The sequence below is a fragment of the Monodelphis domestica genome, chromosome 6 (assembly GCF_027887165.1).
Source record: "Monodelphis domestica isolate mMonDom1 chromosome 6, mMonDom1.pri, whole genome shotgun sequence".
Lineage (NCBI taxonomy): Eukaryota > Metazoa > Chordata > Mammalia > Didelphimorphia > Didelphidae > Monodelphis > Monodelphis domestica.
Window position 1 is genome coordinate 6,048,225 of NC_077232.1, and position 16,933 is coordinate 6,065,157.

Here is a 16,933-nt window from a genome sequence, read left to right on the forward strand (position 1 = left end):
ATCTATTCCATGTTCCTCTACTTTGTTTATGGTATCACCCTTTATTTCTAAATCATGTATCTGTTTTGACTTGATTTTCAGCATGAGGTATCATTAGTCTGGGCTTAGTTTCTTCCAGTTTTCCCAACAATTTTTGTGGAATACTGAATTTTTCTAGCAAAAAGTTGGATCTTTGGATTTGTCAAACTCTAGGTTACTGGAGTCATTTACTACTGTGTGTTGAGTGCTTAATCTAGCTCATCATCCATTCACTACTTTATTTCTTAGCCAGTAAAGATTGTTTTGATTGTTGATACAGGTTGAGATGTGGTATGTAGTTAAGCACCTTCCTTCATATTTTTTCATTAATTCCCTTGATATTCTTGGCCTTTTGTTATTCTGGTTGAATTTTTCAAATTATTTTTTCTAGTTCTAGGAAAAAATTTTTGAGTAGTTTGGTATGAAATTAGTTAGTACTGTCATTTTTATTTTATTGGTTCAGCCTATCCATGAGCAATGAATATTTTTCTAGTTGTTTAGATCTCCCTTTATTTGTGTGAAAAGTGCTTTGCAGTTGTGATCAGATATTTCCTAGGTTTGTCTTAGCAAGGACTCCCAGGTATTTTATATTGTCTATGGTTACTTTAAATGCGGTTTCTCTTTTTATCTCTTGCTGTTAACTTTATTGGTAGTATAGAGAAATGATGATAATTTGTGTGGGTTTGTTTTATATCCTGCAACTTTGCTTGTTGTTCATTGTTTTGATTAGTTTTTTGGAGTATCTAGAGTTCTCTAAGTATAGCATCATATCATCTGCAAAGAGGAAGAGCTTTATTTTCTCATTTCCTGTCTAATTCTTTCAATTTCTTCCTCTTTCCTTATTCTCATCGCTAGCATTTCTAGTATAATATTGAAGAGTAGTGGTGATAATGAGCATCCTTGCTTTATCCCTGGTCTTACTGGGAAGGCTTCTAATTTATCCCAATTATAGATTATGCTTGCTGATTGTTTTAGATATTTGTTATTTATCATTTTAAGGAATGCTCCATTTATTCCAGTATTCTCTAGTGTTTTTAATAGGAATGGGTATTTTGCCAAAAAAAAAAAAGATTCTTCTACATCTATTGCGATCATCATATGGTTTTTGTTGGCTTTGTTGCTGATATGGTCAATTATGCTTTGGTTTTCTTAATGTTGAACCATCCCTGCATTCCTGGCAAAAACCTCATTGGTCATAGTGTATGATTCTTGTGATGTACTGCTGCAATCTCCTAGCTAGGATTTTATTTAAACATTTTGCATCAATATTCATTAGGGAGACTGGTCCATGATTTGATTCCTTCCTCCCTCCCCCTCCTCTGATTACCTTTCCTTCCTTCTTCCTTCCTTCCTTCCTTCCTTCCTTCCTTCCTTCCTTCCTTCCTTCCTTCCTTCCTTCCTTCCTTCCTTCCTTCCTTCCTTCCTTCCTTCTTGTCTTATCTTCTGTCTTGGGATCAATATTGGTTCTAAGGCAGAAGAGCAGGAAGGATGAGGCAGTGGAGGGTAAGTGACTTGAACCCAGGACTCCCCTCTGTAGGCCTGGCTTTATATCCACTGAGCCACCTAGCTGCCCGTAGTTTTCTTTCTGTCTTTTTTTTCCTTCCTGGTTTGAGAATCAACACTATTTGTGTCACAAAAAGAAGTTGGTGGGATTCCTTTGTCGCAATTTTACCAAGTAGTTTATATAGAATCAGAACGTATATGTGTGGCAGAAATCACTTGTGACTCCATCTGGCCCTGGGGCTTCGGGCTTAGGGGATTCATTGCTGACTGGCTCCATTTCTTCTGAGCCGGAGTTCCTGGTGTCAACAGGAACAAGATGCTCCCCTGTGTGGAACTCCCCCTAGTACACACACACACACACACACACACACACACACACACACACTATCCACTGGGCCATCTAACTGACCCTACCTCCAATAGACTGTGAACTCCTTAAAGGCAGGAACTGTCCCTCTTTATTAACTATCTCATTGTAGTTGCTTAATAAATGGCTATTGGGTATGATAACGGGATTGGCACTAGGGTTCCTCAGGGTCAGCCCTGCTGCCTCCCACAAGTCATCCCAAGACCAGAGATGGAGTGACCCCCCCCATGGTCAAGCAACTTCCCCAAGCAGTCTTCGCCCTCCCCACTCCCCAGCCCAGAAGAACAAAGTGCTCTTGGAGAAAGAATCAGGGCCACACTGGGGAGCCCTTCCCGCAACTTTATTTCCAAGGCCCTCTTCTCCCAGTGTTATAGCAAGAGAATAAAAAGAAAAACAAAGCCCACCTGGTCCCTGGCTGCCTTGTGGGCTCCCCTGGTGACTTCTCTGCTGGGAGTGTTGCCTAGGAAAGGGTGACTGACGTCATGGAGACTTAAGCCCAGAGGAGGCGATTGCTTAAAGAGGCAGCTCAGATATTCCTGTGAATCTAGGACTAGAAGGGGGAGCAGCAAATGGGGCCCCCCAGGGTGGCTGGAGCTTAGGCGAGCCCAGGAAGAGAGGCAGCTTAGTTGGCGAGCCCTGAGCTAGGAGCTCCCACCATGGGCAAGTCAGCATACCTCTCTGGACCTCAGTTTCCCCTTTTGTAAAACAAGTGTGTTGGATTAGATGCTCTGGTAGGTCTGTTCCTGCTAAGTTCTAAATGCTACTGTGTCCATGACCTGTCTGAGACCTTGGCCTAGCCCCTTCCCCTCTGTGAGCCTCAGTTTCCCTGTATAAAATGAGGAGGTTGCTTGTTATTGAGGGCCCTCGCCAGTGTTGAAGATCTCGGATTTGGGCCTGACACTTCCACTCTAGGACTTTGGGCTCTCGGAATAGCCCCGGGCCCAGAAGCCCGTGGGTTCTTGCAGGGTTTCTGGGTCCCAGCAGCCATAAGTGGGTATAAAGTGGGGGAGGGTTACTCTGGGAGCAGACATGGTCCCAGTGGGCAGCCAAGCTATTAACACTGGGCTTGAGAGTAAGACTTGACCCAGGGCCGACAGACCAGGGAGGGGCTAGTGTGTTGGCTGCTCTAGCTCTCGGTTCCAGGTCGCCCAAAGGTGCCCACACCCGGTCTGTTGGCGCAGGGTCTGAGGCCTGGGTGGGGGAGGACAGGAGGCCTGGGTCTGAGTTTAGGCCCTCCCAGCTGTTGGGAGGCTTAGGGGGCTGTTGCCACCCTCCTCCACAGCCCCCCCCCACCCCCCGCCACAATGTCTCTACCAGAGGAGGGCAACGTCCGAGGGGACTGATGCTCCCTGGCCAGTATCCCCCCCCCCCAGGGCCTGGGCAGAGCCTTGGCCAGGGTCCTGGCTGTTTTGGAGAGTGGGCAGGCCCAGAGGAGGGGAGAAGAGGGACAGCTGATCTGGCCTTGGGGTTGTGAGGGAGGCAGAGCCAGCAGGGGAGGAAGAAGGGGGTGGGAGAAGGGGGTGGGCGGCAGTCCCAGGCTCAGAGGGTGCCTTTTCCTCCTGGGGGAAGCTGAGGTGCACCTCAGGCATCAGGAAGGACTCTGGGTTGGGGAGGGAGGAAAGGAAGGGCCTGGAGCCCTGGAGGGCTGGGATAGGATGGGGCTGCCAGGTGGATCTCTAAACCGCCTCCCAGATAGATCCGGTTTGGCTCGCCCATCGAGGGGCCTTCTTAGCCAGAGTTCTCTCCCTCTGCCTTGGTTCCCCATCCCAGCCCCACTCTGGCTTCCCAATGCCGGGGCCTCCGGGAAGCTCTGCCCTCTTCCTCCCAGACTCGACCCTAGGGGTCCGGGCCCTCTCCAGACTCTGGGGAGCCCCCTCCTTCCCAGGCTGGGACCCCAATCCCCCTTCCTTCCCAAGCTAAGGACGGCCTTGCCCTACCCCCCCCCCCACTGCTATTTGAAATGAGACAAGAAATGGGCTACTGGATAGTTGGGGGCGTCGATGCCCAGCCCCTGGCAGAGACCGAGCAGGCGCTGCCTGGCCTCGCCGGGGCTGCCCCCGGCACAGGCGACGCTGCAGTAGGGCTCCTCGTACTCGCCGGGCACCAGCTCCTCCTCCAGCAGGTTGAGGCGGATGAGCCCCCGCTCGTGCAGGGCCTGCAGCGCCTCCCGGCTGGCCGTGGAGCTCAGCGCCTGCAGGTGCTGGGACACCACGCACATGACGCCCACCAGGTGCGCTCGGGCCCTGGGCCGGGCGGGCAGGGCGGGCGGGATGCCGCAGGCCACCATGGCGGCCGCCAGCAGCAGGTCCACCCCGTACAGCTCCTGGATCCAGTCGCGAAGGTAGAAGCCGCCCATGCGGGGGTTGATCTCGATGAGCCGCGGCCCGGAGGCCGTCAGCTTCATCTCCACGTTGAAGACGCCGTCCAGCAGGCCGCAGCCCAGGCAGCACTGGTAGGCGGCCTGGATCAGCTGGGCCTCCCGCTCCGGGGCCAGCCCGGTGGGCATGCAGGCCGCCGTCTCCGTGAAGCCCGGGAGCCGGGTCGGGCCGTTGTCGGAGACGAAGGCCCCCAGCAGCCTCCCCGAGAAGATGACCACGTCCACGTCGTGCTCCGTGCCCGCCACGAACTCCATGAGCAGCATGGCATTGCCCCAGCCCAGCCCGATGCCCGGGTGGTCGGCCTCCCCCCGCAGGTCCTGGGAGATCCTGGCGAAGTGCGCCCGGCACTGGGAGGCGTCCTCCACCAGCCGCACGCCCACCGCCCCAGCCCCGAACTCCAGCTTCATGACGCCGGGCAGCGGCACCGAGCGGGCGGCGCGCTCCACGTCGTCGGGGGCCTGCAGCGGGCAGCAGGGCACGGCGTAGAGGGAGGGCGCGGGCCAGCGCGGGCTGCGGCACTGCAGCAGGTGAGCCTGCGTCTGGCTCTTCTGCTTGGCCAGGCTCATGGCAGCGGGGGGGCAGCCGCGGAGGCCCAGCTCCTCGCACAGCAAGGCTGTCAGCACCAGGCAGTCGTCCCAGTAAGAGAGGCAGCCGTCCAGCTGCAGGCCTCGGGCCCGCACGACTTCTGCCAGGTGCCGGGCATTCTCTTCGTCCTTCCGGTGCTCGGTCACGTCGAAGTGGATGAACGTCTGGACCAGCTGGGAGGCAAAGTGGTTGGGGTCCGACTCTACCAGGTGGAGCTGAGAGAACAGAGGACCGAGGCTGTGGCCTCCACTGCCCAGCCGGCCCCTCTCATCCCTTCCCTGCTTAACCTCCCTGTTCAGGGCTCCAGGCCCTGGGCCTAGGTCGGGAAGGCCTGGAACCGCTAACCTCAGCTGCCGCTTGACTCAGTTTCCTCACCTGTAAAATGGGGTAGCCATGGCACCTACCTCCCTGGGCTGTGGTGAGGCTCAAATGAGATCCTATTTGTAAAGCACTTAGCGCCGGGCGGGCACAGAGTAGGCACTAAACCAATGCCCGGCTCCTTCCTTCCCTCCTTTTTCCTTCCTGGAAGCCAGGACACACAGGGGTAGTTTGAGGACCAAGAAGAGAAGAGAAGGCTCGGTGGGTAAGGAGGAAGGGCCGCTGGCGGCCGCTGGGCCTCCCAGGGCCCAACTAGGAGTGATGGGGAGGAGCTGCGGGGAGGGCCCAAGAGGAGAAGGGGCCGCCTCGGGGACCAGCGAGGCCTTCCAGCCTTGGACGGGCCGCTTCCAGTCTGGCCTCTCCCGGAAACCCCTCTCGTCTTTAGACCGGGCTCCTTCGGGCTGCCTGGGCAGGCGGGATGCCAGCACTTCCGGGACGGGGGCGGGGGAGGCGGCCGGGGTCCTTCACCTGCCCACCGGCTTTCCAGGGTCAAGAACTGCCTTCTGCAGCCCGGCTGCCGCGGGACCTTAGACCCTCTTGCCCCTGTCTAGGATGAGCCCGCCAGCCTGGAGGCGAGGGAGGGTGGGAGGGCAGCGCAAAGCCACGGGCCCTAGATGTCTCCTGAAAAGGGAGGCCGGGTGGACAGTTCCCTCGTCTTGCTCCCGTCCGGTCCCTGCCGGGCTGGGCCACGCCCCACGCCCTCCATTGGCGCTCTACCTGCCATGGCCACGCCCCACGCCCAGACCCTCCTTCCATTGGCTCGGCGCCTGCGTGAGCCACGCCCCCTCACCTTGAGCCCGTAGTCCCGGGCCGCTTCCCACACGAACTTCTTGCTGTAGCCACCTGCGCCCACCACCAGCAGGTGCTTTCCCTCCATGAGGTGACGCGCCGAGCGCCGCAGCATGGTCTCCACCAGGGGCCCCGCGGCCGCCCACTGGCAGCGCTGGCCGCGCCGAGCCCACTGGCCCTCCAGGAGCCCGCAAGCCTCCAGGCACAGGCTGCTGGTGAGCTCCAGGAGCACTGGGCTCAGCGAGCCTCCTGGGCCCACGGGCGTCAGCGCCATGTCCACGCCTGCTGGGGCCGAAAAGGAGCTCGAGGTCAGAGAGGCCCCCAGGAGCGCCTCCTCTCCAGTCCCGGAGATCCTACCAAGGCCCATGTGGGCCAGTTGTTCCCAGGTCCCCGGGGCGGGGCGCAAAAGGCACCGTCCAGAAACCAGGGCAACCCTGGGGGCTGCCGGGAGGCCCAGAAGCCCGTCCCCTTCAACTGCCCCAGGCCTGGGAGGCCACAGACCCCACTTGGCCCCACCCCAACGTGTGTGCCCCGGGTCCGAGGCCTGGAGCCCTGGGCCTGGGACACGGGATCTCCCCGAAGTTGCTGCCTGGGAGCCAGAGCGCAACGGTGATGGCATCGAGGATGCCCTCCTCGGGAGCTCTGGGCCGCGGCCCCCTCCGCTCCCCTCCCGCCTCACCTAGGACATCGGTCTGTGCTTGGCGGCCGCCCCGCTGCTCCGGGCTCAGGGTGGCCTCCAGCGCGAGCACGGCGTCCAGCGCAGCCTCGGCGGCTTCCTGCACGCGGCGCCGCAGCGCTTCCACTGTGGCGGGCTCGCTCAACCCACAGGCGGCCAGAGCAGTGTCCAGGCTTTGAGGCAGGGCGGCCTGGTGCCGCAGGGGCTGCTCCGGCCGGCCCACTCTGCACACCATCTGGGGGCCGGCCAGGGGCGCCGTCAGCCCTCTCCTCACTCCCCAGCCGGCCCCCTCCTCCCAGGGCCCCCCACCTGCCTGGGAGCCCGAGGGGGATGCGGTTCTTCTGCCCTCACAAACCTTCACTGGCTCCCTACTGCCCTGTGAGAAGGTCCTTCCCTCAAGGCCTGTCAGCTTGGTCCCTACTTCCCCTTTCCTGGGGGCCTTCCTGGGTCTCCCCGGAGTGAGCCCTGGGGCCACCCCTGTCCCTGTCCCAGAGCCAGCTCATTTGGCCGGCTGGGATAGCCTTTGTGGTCCAAGCCCAGCCTCTGCCTGAAATGCTTTCCCTCCGTGCTCCTGGGGGCCCACAGAGCAGAGGAAGGGGCGGAGATGAAGCCAGGTCCTCTGGACAGGGAGAGTGCAGAGGCCAAGAACTGGGTTCAAATCCTGCTCCCATTCTCCCTACTGGCATAATCTTGGGCAAGTGCCTTGGCTGGCCTCAATGGCCCCTGAGGTCCCTTCTGGATTGATCTGACAGCCGCTGGCCTCCCTCCCCGAGTGCCCCTCTTGTCTGCCTGCCTGCCTGCCAGAATAAGCTTCTTTCTGGGCCTCCAGGTTGTTTTTTCTTCGCCGGGTAGAGCTGGGAACAGGCCCCGGGTGCCTTCTCCCTCCCCTACCAGCAGAGCCCAAGGCTGGGCCCTGAGGGTTCGGGGGGGCGCTTCTGGACTGGCAGACCCCAGAAATGGACCAGAGGAGGTGCCCCGACCTTCTTCCCGTCCCCCCCCCCACCCGAGGGACTTCCTGTGGGCAGGCAGCCCTAGTGTGCCCCCTGCTAGGAGGGGCATCGAGAAGGGGGGCCCCTCCTTACCTGGCTGGTCAGAGGCCGGTCCCCCTGGGTCCTGCACACCACAGCACAGACCCGAATGGCCAGCTCTGGCAGAAACAAGAACAACCATAAGGAATCCGGCAGCAGACACCGAGAGGCGACTGCTTGCTTCCTCCCTTTTGGGACCTGCCGGTTTTGTGGTGGCACGTAGAACTCCCCCCCTGGCATCTCCCTCCGCCCGTGCAGACTGGCACCTCGCCAAGGGCTGCCCGAGACCCTAAAGGACGGGCCCAAATGGCTTGGCAGTGTGTGCCCGAGGCGGGTTCTGGCCCTTGGTCTTTCTCACTCCGAGGCTAGCTCTCAGGCAAAGGTCAGGCCCATTTTGCAGGTGAAGAAACAGAGACTCAGAGCTATGACGATTTGCCCGTGACCATAGCAGCTAGTAAGGGTCTGAGTTGGGATTTGAACCCAGTACTCTGTCTACTACGGCACAGGGGTTCACCGTGTGGAGCCAAATCCTCTTTGCCAATGAGAAAAAATGAAGGCGAGGAGCACCGAACCAGCCAAGCTGTCCTGCCAAGTCTTCAGATTCTGGGCTGGGGCCCAGGACCCAGAACCCGGGACCCGGGACCCGGGACCAAGGGCTCGCTGGGGAGCAACTCTTACCCGGCTGGGATGGGAGGCTCCTGGAGGCTGCAGGCTGGAGGACCTGGACTGGAGGACACACAGCCTCCACGAGGATGCTCTCCTCCTCCTCCAGCTTCTCCAGCAGGGCCAGCACAGCTCGTACCACGGCCCCTGGATCAGACCTGGGATGCAGGCTCATGGCATGGCTCCCATGCCAGCGCCAGCCCCCGGGCTTCACTGCCACCTGAGGAGGTAGATGGGCATCAGGGAGGGGAGCCCTGGCAGCCCTCTCAGTTCTCCTGGCCATGCTTTCAGATTACACATGATGGGGGAGCTGCTGCTCTGCTTTACTTCCCTGAAGGAACTCATAGCTCTGGACTCCCCCTCCTCCCCCATGGAAAACAAAAGCCCCCAAAGTCCTCATGACAACTGATGTGGTAGACTGAGAGCTGGGACCTCCAAAGCCTTCTAGCCCAACCCTCTCCCTTTTACAGATCAGGAAACTCAATCTCAGAGAAGTTGGGTGACTTGTCCAAGGTCCCACATGTAGGTGGCAGAGTTGAGATTTGAACTCGGATCTGGGGACTCCACAATCTGCTTTCTTTCTTTGTACTAGAGCATATTGTGTGTCAGCTTACCTGAGTCTCACAATAACCATGGGAGGTAGGCCTGCATGTGTTAACCCCATTTTACAGAGGAGACAACTGAGGCTCAGGAAAGTCATGACCTGCCTAATGTCCTCCAGCTAAGGAGTGGAAGCAGTGAGATTTGAATTCAGGGCTTGCTGTCCAGCATTCTCTCCACTCCCCCATATGATTAACTTTGCTCCCTGGCACTAATTCCATACATCTCTCTGCCCATCAAAATAGGAAGGTGCCCATCCTTCTGGGTGTCTTCAAGACCTTCAGCTCTCTGGGATCATTTGAAATCCCCGAATCCCGGAAACCGCCATCCCCAGACACACATGGGGCACAGCCGGGGGCTGGGGAAGACCCCTGAGGCCGTGGAGCCCTGCCCCTTCATTTTACAGGTGAGGAAACTGAGGCTGCCAGAGTCAGAGGGCCATTTCACTGACTGGCGCCTGGCAGGTGGCCTCTGGCTTACTCCTGGATCTCCACAGCTTTGTTCCTGGGAGCTCCTCTCAGGGCTGGGGCTGTGCTCTTGTCCCAGTTGGGCAGGGTGCCCAGCACCCAGCAGGCACTTAATACATGTTTGTGGCTTCACTGACTTGCCCAAGGTCACCCGTCTAGGTAGGGGGCAAAGCCAGCTGCCCCCCCCCGGCCCCCCTGCCTGGCTAGCTCGGGTTCTCCCGCCTCTCCCAATCCCCAGAGCTCTTGGTACCTGGCGGGCATCTCCCAGGGTGCCAAGCTGGAGAAAGGTCTCCACTTCCTCCTCCACCAGCCCCTCCTGCCCCTCCTTGCCGCTGAGCTCCACCAGCCGCAGGTTCTGGGTGCTGGCCTGGCCGCGAAGCTGCTGGGGGGGCTTGTAGGTCAGGGCCAGGGTGGCAGGCACGGCCACCTTGCCCCCCTGGGCCAGGAGCTGCCTGGTGAGCAGCCGGTCCTCCAGGAGGCGGGCCAGCTCCGCCGAGCTTCCCAGGGGGCAGCCCACCTCCCTGCTCAGCTCGGCCACCTCCCGGCCTCGACCGGCCCGGGGGCCCAGCTCCCCGAGGAAGTAGGTGACCCGCCGGGGGGGCACAAACTCCTCCAGGAAGGTCAGGCCCCCTGGGTGGAACGCCACAGCCTTGGAGACCAGCAGGCTCGCCTCCGCTGGTCTTCCGGCCGCGGGCACTTTGGTGAGCCAGGACGGAGACAGACACAAGAGCAGGTTCCCTGGGAGCAAGAGAGGAGGAAGGACGTTGGGGAGGAGGCCCCGAGGGCTTCCCATGGACCCAGCCTGGGAGAGGACCCGTCAGACAGATTCTCCAAGGCCACAGGCTGGCACAGGTGCCAGGCTCCCACGTGCCCGCCCAGCTCCCGTGTCTCCTCTGCTAGCCGGGGCTCACTGAGGGCAGGCAGGGAAGGGGTTTTGCCTCTCATGTGAGCCCTGGCACTTAGCCTGGCGCCTGGTGTGGAGCAGGGGCTCCCTGGCCGGCTGGCAGACCTGAGCCCCCTTCAGGAAGGCCTCCCTGGTCTCCAGCACCCCGGGAAGGAATCCCCAGCTGTCTGGTCAGGAATGCCCAGCAGCTGCCTGGCTTGGGTATTTTGGGACTCTTGCCTGCCCTTTCCATAGGTCAGCCTTGCCATGGGGAGAGCGGGGGGAGGGGAGGGGAAGAGAGGGGAGGGGGGGCTGAGCCTGGGCGGCTCCCCAGCCTGAAGGTCACCTACCTGGGCTCTGGGCCCCGCCCTCCAGCAGCACAGAGAAGAAGGAACTTGGGGAGCCCAGAAGGCACATGGTCACCTCCATCCCAGGGCAGCCTGGGGGAAGAGCAGTGTGTTCTGTTCCCCTCTCGTTGTTCCTCTGCCCCCCCTCGCACCCAGGCCTGTCTGGAAGAGAGTTGGCCGGCCTCTTGTGCGATGCCCGTCCCCAGCCCTTCCTGCGAGGAAGGCTCACCCTGACGAGGCTCCAGAGTGCGGTCCACAGTCTCGGGCAGGCCTGCCTGCTGCAAGCAGCTCTGCAACAAGTTGTAGTAGAAGGTGGTCCATGCCCGGGCAGCACAGTCTTCAGGGGAGCTCTTGCAGTTCAGGCTCACATCCTGGCGCCAAGAGCCCAGGAGGGGGCCTCTTGGGGGCAGCTCTGGGCCCCCATGCTGATCCCCTTCTTCCTCCAGGTCCTTGGAGCCTGCAGGGTGGGCCAGATCTGGGCGCAGCTGGTCTAAGGAAAGCTTCATGGGGAGAGGTTCAGGTTGGGCAGGAGGGGGAAGGGACAGGCAGATTTTGGGGGACCCCAAGGGAGACCTGGCCACCTGTGGAGAGGGGATCCAGGAAACAGGGACCAGATGGGGATATTGAGCCTTCAAACATTTATTAGGCACCTACTGTGTGCAGGGCCTGAGCTGGGGGTGAGGGCCACACAAAAGGGCTTTCTAGGTCAGAACCTTAGAGATTATAGAAGCCAGCCTCATTTTACAGATGGGGAAACTGAGGCCAGAGAGGGCAAAGGTCTTGCCCAAATGCACACAGGTGGTGAGAGGGTACAAGAAGATCCACAAAGGAAGGAGTTTTCATCTTTCATTCAGAGGGGGCGGGTGCCCCCCAAGGGGAAAGGGAAGGTGAGAGCAAGATGTCTAAGACCAGGGTTGGCATCCCCCAAAGGAAGATGGGCAGGGCTGAAGACCCTGCCAAAAATGGTGCAAAAGGGTATTCCCACTAGATTAAAAACAACATCACCCTGACTGTCCAGTTTAGGATCAATACTGGCCACGGGCGTAAAGTGACTTGCCAATCAATGGTCACACAGCTAGGAAGTGTCTGAGGCCAAATTTGAACCCAGGACCTCTTTAAGCTTGGCTCTCAATCCACTGAGCCACCCAGCTGCCTCCTTCCTACTAGATTAAAAAAAGAAATCAAATTGGGGAAATGTTTTACAAAACCAAGCCCAGAGGGGAAGCTTGGCTGGTGAAAAGCCTGGGGTAGAGTCAGGGAGGCTTTGGCCCAACCCCCCACCCCACCCTCTACCAATATTTGCCAGATGAAGGATCTGAGACAGCCCCCCCCCCCAATCAGGCAATCCCCCACTATCTAGCTGTGTGAGGGAGGATAAATCATTGCAAGTCTCTGAGACTCTGGGCCCTCCTCTAGGAATTGGGGAGGTTGGATTCCTACTGCCTTTGGGATGACCCTGCTATCTTGTTTAGCCTGGTGATGTGTTGTTTACCCTCCTTTGTAAAATGAGGGAAACTAAGGCACTAGGGAGCATGACTGGCTCAGGGTCATTCAGCTAAGAAGTGTGTGGTAGGACTGAAAAAGATCTTTCCGACACTCTTCCTCTCCACTGGGCACCCTGAATGAGGCACAGCCCCTGCTTACAGCCCTGGGTGAGAAATGTTGCCAGGGCTAGAAGCAATGGGTACAACAGCCAAATGTAGCATCCATAGCTGGGGAAGCTCCCTAGCAATGGAAGCTGCTCAAAGGGCGGCCTCCTAAGGTAGTGAGTTCCCCATCCCTGAAAGTCTGCAAGCAAAGGCTGGATGTGTGGGGATCCTTGTTCAGTGATGACTTGGGCTCTTGGGTCCCTTCTCCCCATTCAGAAATCTCCTGGTTCCATGAGGCAGGAGGCAGCAGCTCCCGCACCACCTGTGAGACCCATCACTACCCTCCTGGACTCCACATGACAAATGGGAACATCGTGCTCTTCCTGCCTCCCTTCCAAGTGTCAGGAGGTTGGGGGGGCCGGAAGTTGGCCCGATCTTCCCTTACTCTGGATTCCGGGAAATGGAATTTCCGGGGGCTCCGGAGGAGGCTGGAGCCCTAGAGCCGAGCCAGCCTGGGGGAGGGGAGGGGACTCAGCTGGGAGCACCTTCAGGGCCTGGGGGAGGGGCCAGGGAGGATCAGAGAGGAGGGAGGAGAGGGAGAGGGAGAGGGAGAGGGAACTCACCATCTTGTAGATGAAGTGGCTGAGCCAGAGAGAAGAGGGAGAGAGGAGAGCATTTCAGCAATATGTGGACAGTCCTGGAGCCCCTTCCCCAGCCAGTGTGCCCAAGCTGTGTCCCAGCACCGCCCCTCCACACACTCACATGCACTCTCTCACACACTTACACACTCAATCACACACTTATTCACACTCACAGTCACACACTCACACACACTTTCACAATCACATACACTCACACACTCACACACTCAGTCTCACACTCTTACACACTTACTCATACTCACACACTCGCAATCACACATACTCTCACACACTCAGTCTCACACTCTTACACACACAGTCATACACTCATACTCACACACTTACACATTCACACTTTCACAACCACACACACATACACTCACACTTACACAGTCTCTCGCACTCTTACAAACTCAGTCACACTCACACTCACAATCACACACACATACTCTCACACACTCACATACACTCACAGTCTCACTCTTACACACAGTCATACACTCATACTCACACACTTACACATTCACACTTTCACAACCACACACTCATACACTCACACTTACACAGTCTCTCACACTCTTACATACTCACAGTCACACTCACACTCACACACATACTCTCACACACTCACATACACTCACAGTCTCACTCTTACACACAGTCATACACTCATACTCACACACTTACACATTCACACTTTCACAACCACACACTCATACACTCACACTTACACAGTCTCTCACACTCTTACATACTCACAGTCACACTCACACTCACACACATACTCTCACACACTCACATACACTCACAGTCTCACTCTTACACACAGTCATACACTCATACTCACACACTTACAGTCTCTCACACTCTTACATACTCACAGTCTCACACACTCACACCTCTGGATTCCATCCCCGATGCCCAGTCCTGGCTCTGACTGGCCGGAGCCCGGAGAGGAGGGGCTGGGGGAGGGCTGCCAGTATGTACTGCTTGCTGGAGAGGCAGCCAGCAGGGTCATTCCTGTGCCTAAGGCTGAGCAGCCAGGGGCTGGGGAGGAGAGGGTGGCTGGGACTGGGGCCAGGGCAGGGGTGGCATTGCATGACCCTGACACCCAAGGGCCCCCAGGCTGAAGCTCCAGACACCAGCCTCAGGGCCAGAGAGCTGGCACCAGGCTCTCTGATGCCAGGCTGCTGCCCAGACCTGGGGCCACCCTCAGGGGCATTTCTGAAGGCTGAGCTAAGTCCAGGAAATAAGGGCAGAGGCGCATCCCTGGGCTTAGATGGCAGACACTTGTAACCCGGGACAAGGCGACTGGGCTGGGAATCTGCACTTCTGGGTCCCCTGCCTGGGTCACACACGAGGCCAAGCTGCCTCAGGGAGCCTCAGTGGGTGAGTAGGAGGACCCAGGGGCGAGGGCGGGGCTGCCTCCTCACGGGGACCCCCGCCTTGCTTTCTGGGTCTCAAGCATGTCCGGGTGGGCTCCCTAGCCTCCCCCGCCTCCAGCCCCCAGGGCCCTGCCTGGCCCCCCCTCCGCGCTCCCACCCTCTCCCCTCCTCGAGCCCCGGGCAGGCAGGGGCGCCAGGGGTACCTGGGTGAGCAGGGGGCGGCGCGGCTCGCTGGCCGGGCGGGGCTGGCCGGGGCTGCCCTGTGCTTGGTACCAATGGCCGGGGATTAGAGGCTCTCAGGCTTTATATAGCCCTGCAGCGGGGCATGCCCAGTGCCAGGGAGGGCGGGGAGGGCTCGGGCCGGGCGGGGCTCCTGAGGGACCAGGTGCGGGCACGTGGCTCGGGCCGGGAAGGGCCCCGCAGACACCCCTGTCCCATTCCCGGCTCTCCCGGTGCCTCTGGGGCAATGCACACCGCGAGAGCGCCGAGCCGGCCGCCTGGGAGCCTAAGCGGAGGGGAGAGACTGAGAGGCAAAGGGAGGGAGAGAGACCTGGACCGAGAAGATCCCGAGAGAGCAGCGAAAAGTGAAGGGGGAGGGGCGGGGGGGGGGCACCGGGAGAGGCCGAGATGTGAGGAGTCCGAGAGAAAAGAGAGACAGCGCTGGGCAGCCAGAGACCCAACGGAACCCGAGGGAAGAGGAGGGCGGGCGGGCGGGCGGGAGGGAGGGAGGGAGGGAGGATGGATCCGACCCGGAGAGGCTGGTACAGGTCCCCCTCCCCTCGTCTTCCTTCCCTCCCCCCAAAGGAGGCCACCGAAACAGAGACGCATTGTTCGGGACAAGCAGTCACACAGCCCCAGAGACGAGGCCGGCTCCCACTCCCCACGGGCACAGCTATGGAAACCAAGTTCTGGCCGGAGGCCCGCAGAGGCAGCTCAGGGAGCCTGGCACAAACACGGTCACCCAGCAGGTCGGTGGCGGCTCCAGGCTAGAGCCCACGCCTCCTGCAGCCCGGGCCAGGGCACCCCTTTGAGAAAGAGCACCCCCTCCCCCAGCGCAGCCGCCTTCTCCCCAAGGTCGTCGGGGCCCCACCCAGGGATTTTCTTAGAGGAGAGGACCAGCTGCCGCGGCCCGCCCCCCCCCCCCCCCCAGCGCTGGCAAAGTCTGTGGGACCCGTCTGGAGCTGGTCACCAGGCCAGGCCAGGCACTCCCCAAGAATGGGCTGGAGCCCGAGCTCTAACAGCCCGATCCTCTCGCCAGGACTTCCCTGCTGGTGGCTCTCCCTTCCAGGGTCCAACAGGGTGCAGGGTGGCTCTGGGGCTCTTCACAAAAATGCTCCCAAACACCAGCCAATGGGTGCCCCCTCCCTAAAGGGCCTCAAGCAAAGGCAGGTCTACAGAAATTCTGCCCTTAGAGAGTCTCCAAGGTCCCCTCCAGGCAAAGGCAGGTTAATTGACTCCTTTTAGGGACTCATCACAGCTCTCAAAAAAGCAGGGGAAAGAGGAGCAGATTTCTGGAGGAGCCCAGGGGAAGGCTCCCTGTCTTAGGGATCAGAGGATCTGGGTTCCAATCTTACCTTGACCATTTAATACTCTTTAAGCCTTCTTTTTCTTTCTTTTTTTAAGTCAATTTAGAACATTATTCCTTGGTTAGAAGAACCATATTCTTTCCCTCCCCACCCCCTTCCCATAGCCCATGAGCAATTCCACTGGGTATTACATGTGTCCTTGATCAGAACCTATTTCCATGTTGTTGTTTGCACTAGGATGTTCATGTAAAGTCTACCTCCCCAGCCATATCCCCTTGACTCATGTATTGAAGCAGTTGTTTTTCTTCAGTGTTTCTACTCCCACAGTTCTTCCTCTGAATGTGGATAGTGTTCTTTCTTGTAGATCCCTCCGGGTTGTTCAGGGTCATTGCACTGCCACTAATGGAGAAGTCCATTACATTCAATTGTGCTACAATGTATCTATCTCTGTGTATAATGTTCTCCTGGTTCTGCTCCTTTCACTCTGCATCAGTTCCTGGAGGTCATCCCAGTTCACATGGAATCCCTCCAGTTCATTATTCCCTTGAGCACAATAGTATTCCATCACCAACATATACCACAATTTGTTCAGCCATTCCCCAATTGAAGGGCATCCCCTCATTTTCCAATTTTTGGCCACCACAGAGAGCAGCTATGAATGTTCTTGTACAAGTCTTTTTCCTTATTATCTCTTTGGGGTACAAACCCAGCAGTGCTATGTGAGCCTTCATTTTCTTATCTATAGGGCAGCCTCTGAGGTTTCTTTCCAGCTGTTAATCCTGTGAATTTTCAAAGGCATCTTGGGGCAGTGGAATTTCTGGCTCTCTGGGACATTAATACCCTAGGCAGGACTAGATTAAAGTCAAGACCTGGGTTTGAATCTTGGATCTTCTACTTAATACATGTGTGACTTGGCACCTCATTTCCCTCATCTGTAAAATGGGGAGTTGTAATGGATCATATCTCAGCTTTCCCAGACTCACTAGACCCCCAGAGGACCCCAGCTCCAGCCAGTCAATCAAGGAGCATTCTTTGTGTAAGGGGAGGGGAAGGGTTATTTTTAAAGGGTTGGACTTGATTACTTAAGAGTGTGGTCATCAGGAATTTAAT

At 58.1% G+C, this 16,933-nt stretch overlaps 1 protein-coding gene across 2 annotated transcripts; it reads right to left on the minus strand.

The window, feature by feature from the left end:
- Positions 1-2,195: 2,195 nt before the first annotated feature.
- LOC100028997 (carnosine synthase 1) lies at positions 2,196-14,766 on the minus strand. Of its 2 annotated transcripts, none has more exons than XM_056801231.1 (10): positions 14,501-14,766; positions 12,895-12,913; positions 10,912-11,139; positions 10,686-10,775; positions 9,703-10,190; positions 8,401-8,605; positions 7,777-7,841; positions 6,698-6,929; positions 6,020-6,300; positions 2,196-5,066 (listed from the first exon to the last, which is right to left on the minus strand). In XM_056801231.1, exons 4-10 carry the CDS (start codon positions 10,762-10,764, stop codon positions 3,840-3,842), a joined length of 2,577 nt encoding a protein of 858 aa, XP_056657209.1. In that variant the 5' UTR covers positions 10,765-10,775; positions 10,912-11,139; positions 12,895-12,913; positions 14,501-14,766; the 3' UTR covers positions 2,196-3,839. The 2 variants fall into 2 exon arrangements, with proteins under 2 accessions (XP_056657209.1, XP_056657208.1); XM_056801230.1 differs by having other exon boundaries at positions 10,912-11,182.
- Positions 14,767-16,933: the final 2,167 nt, after the last annotated feature.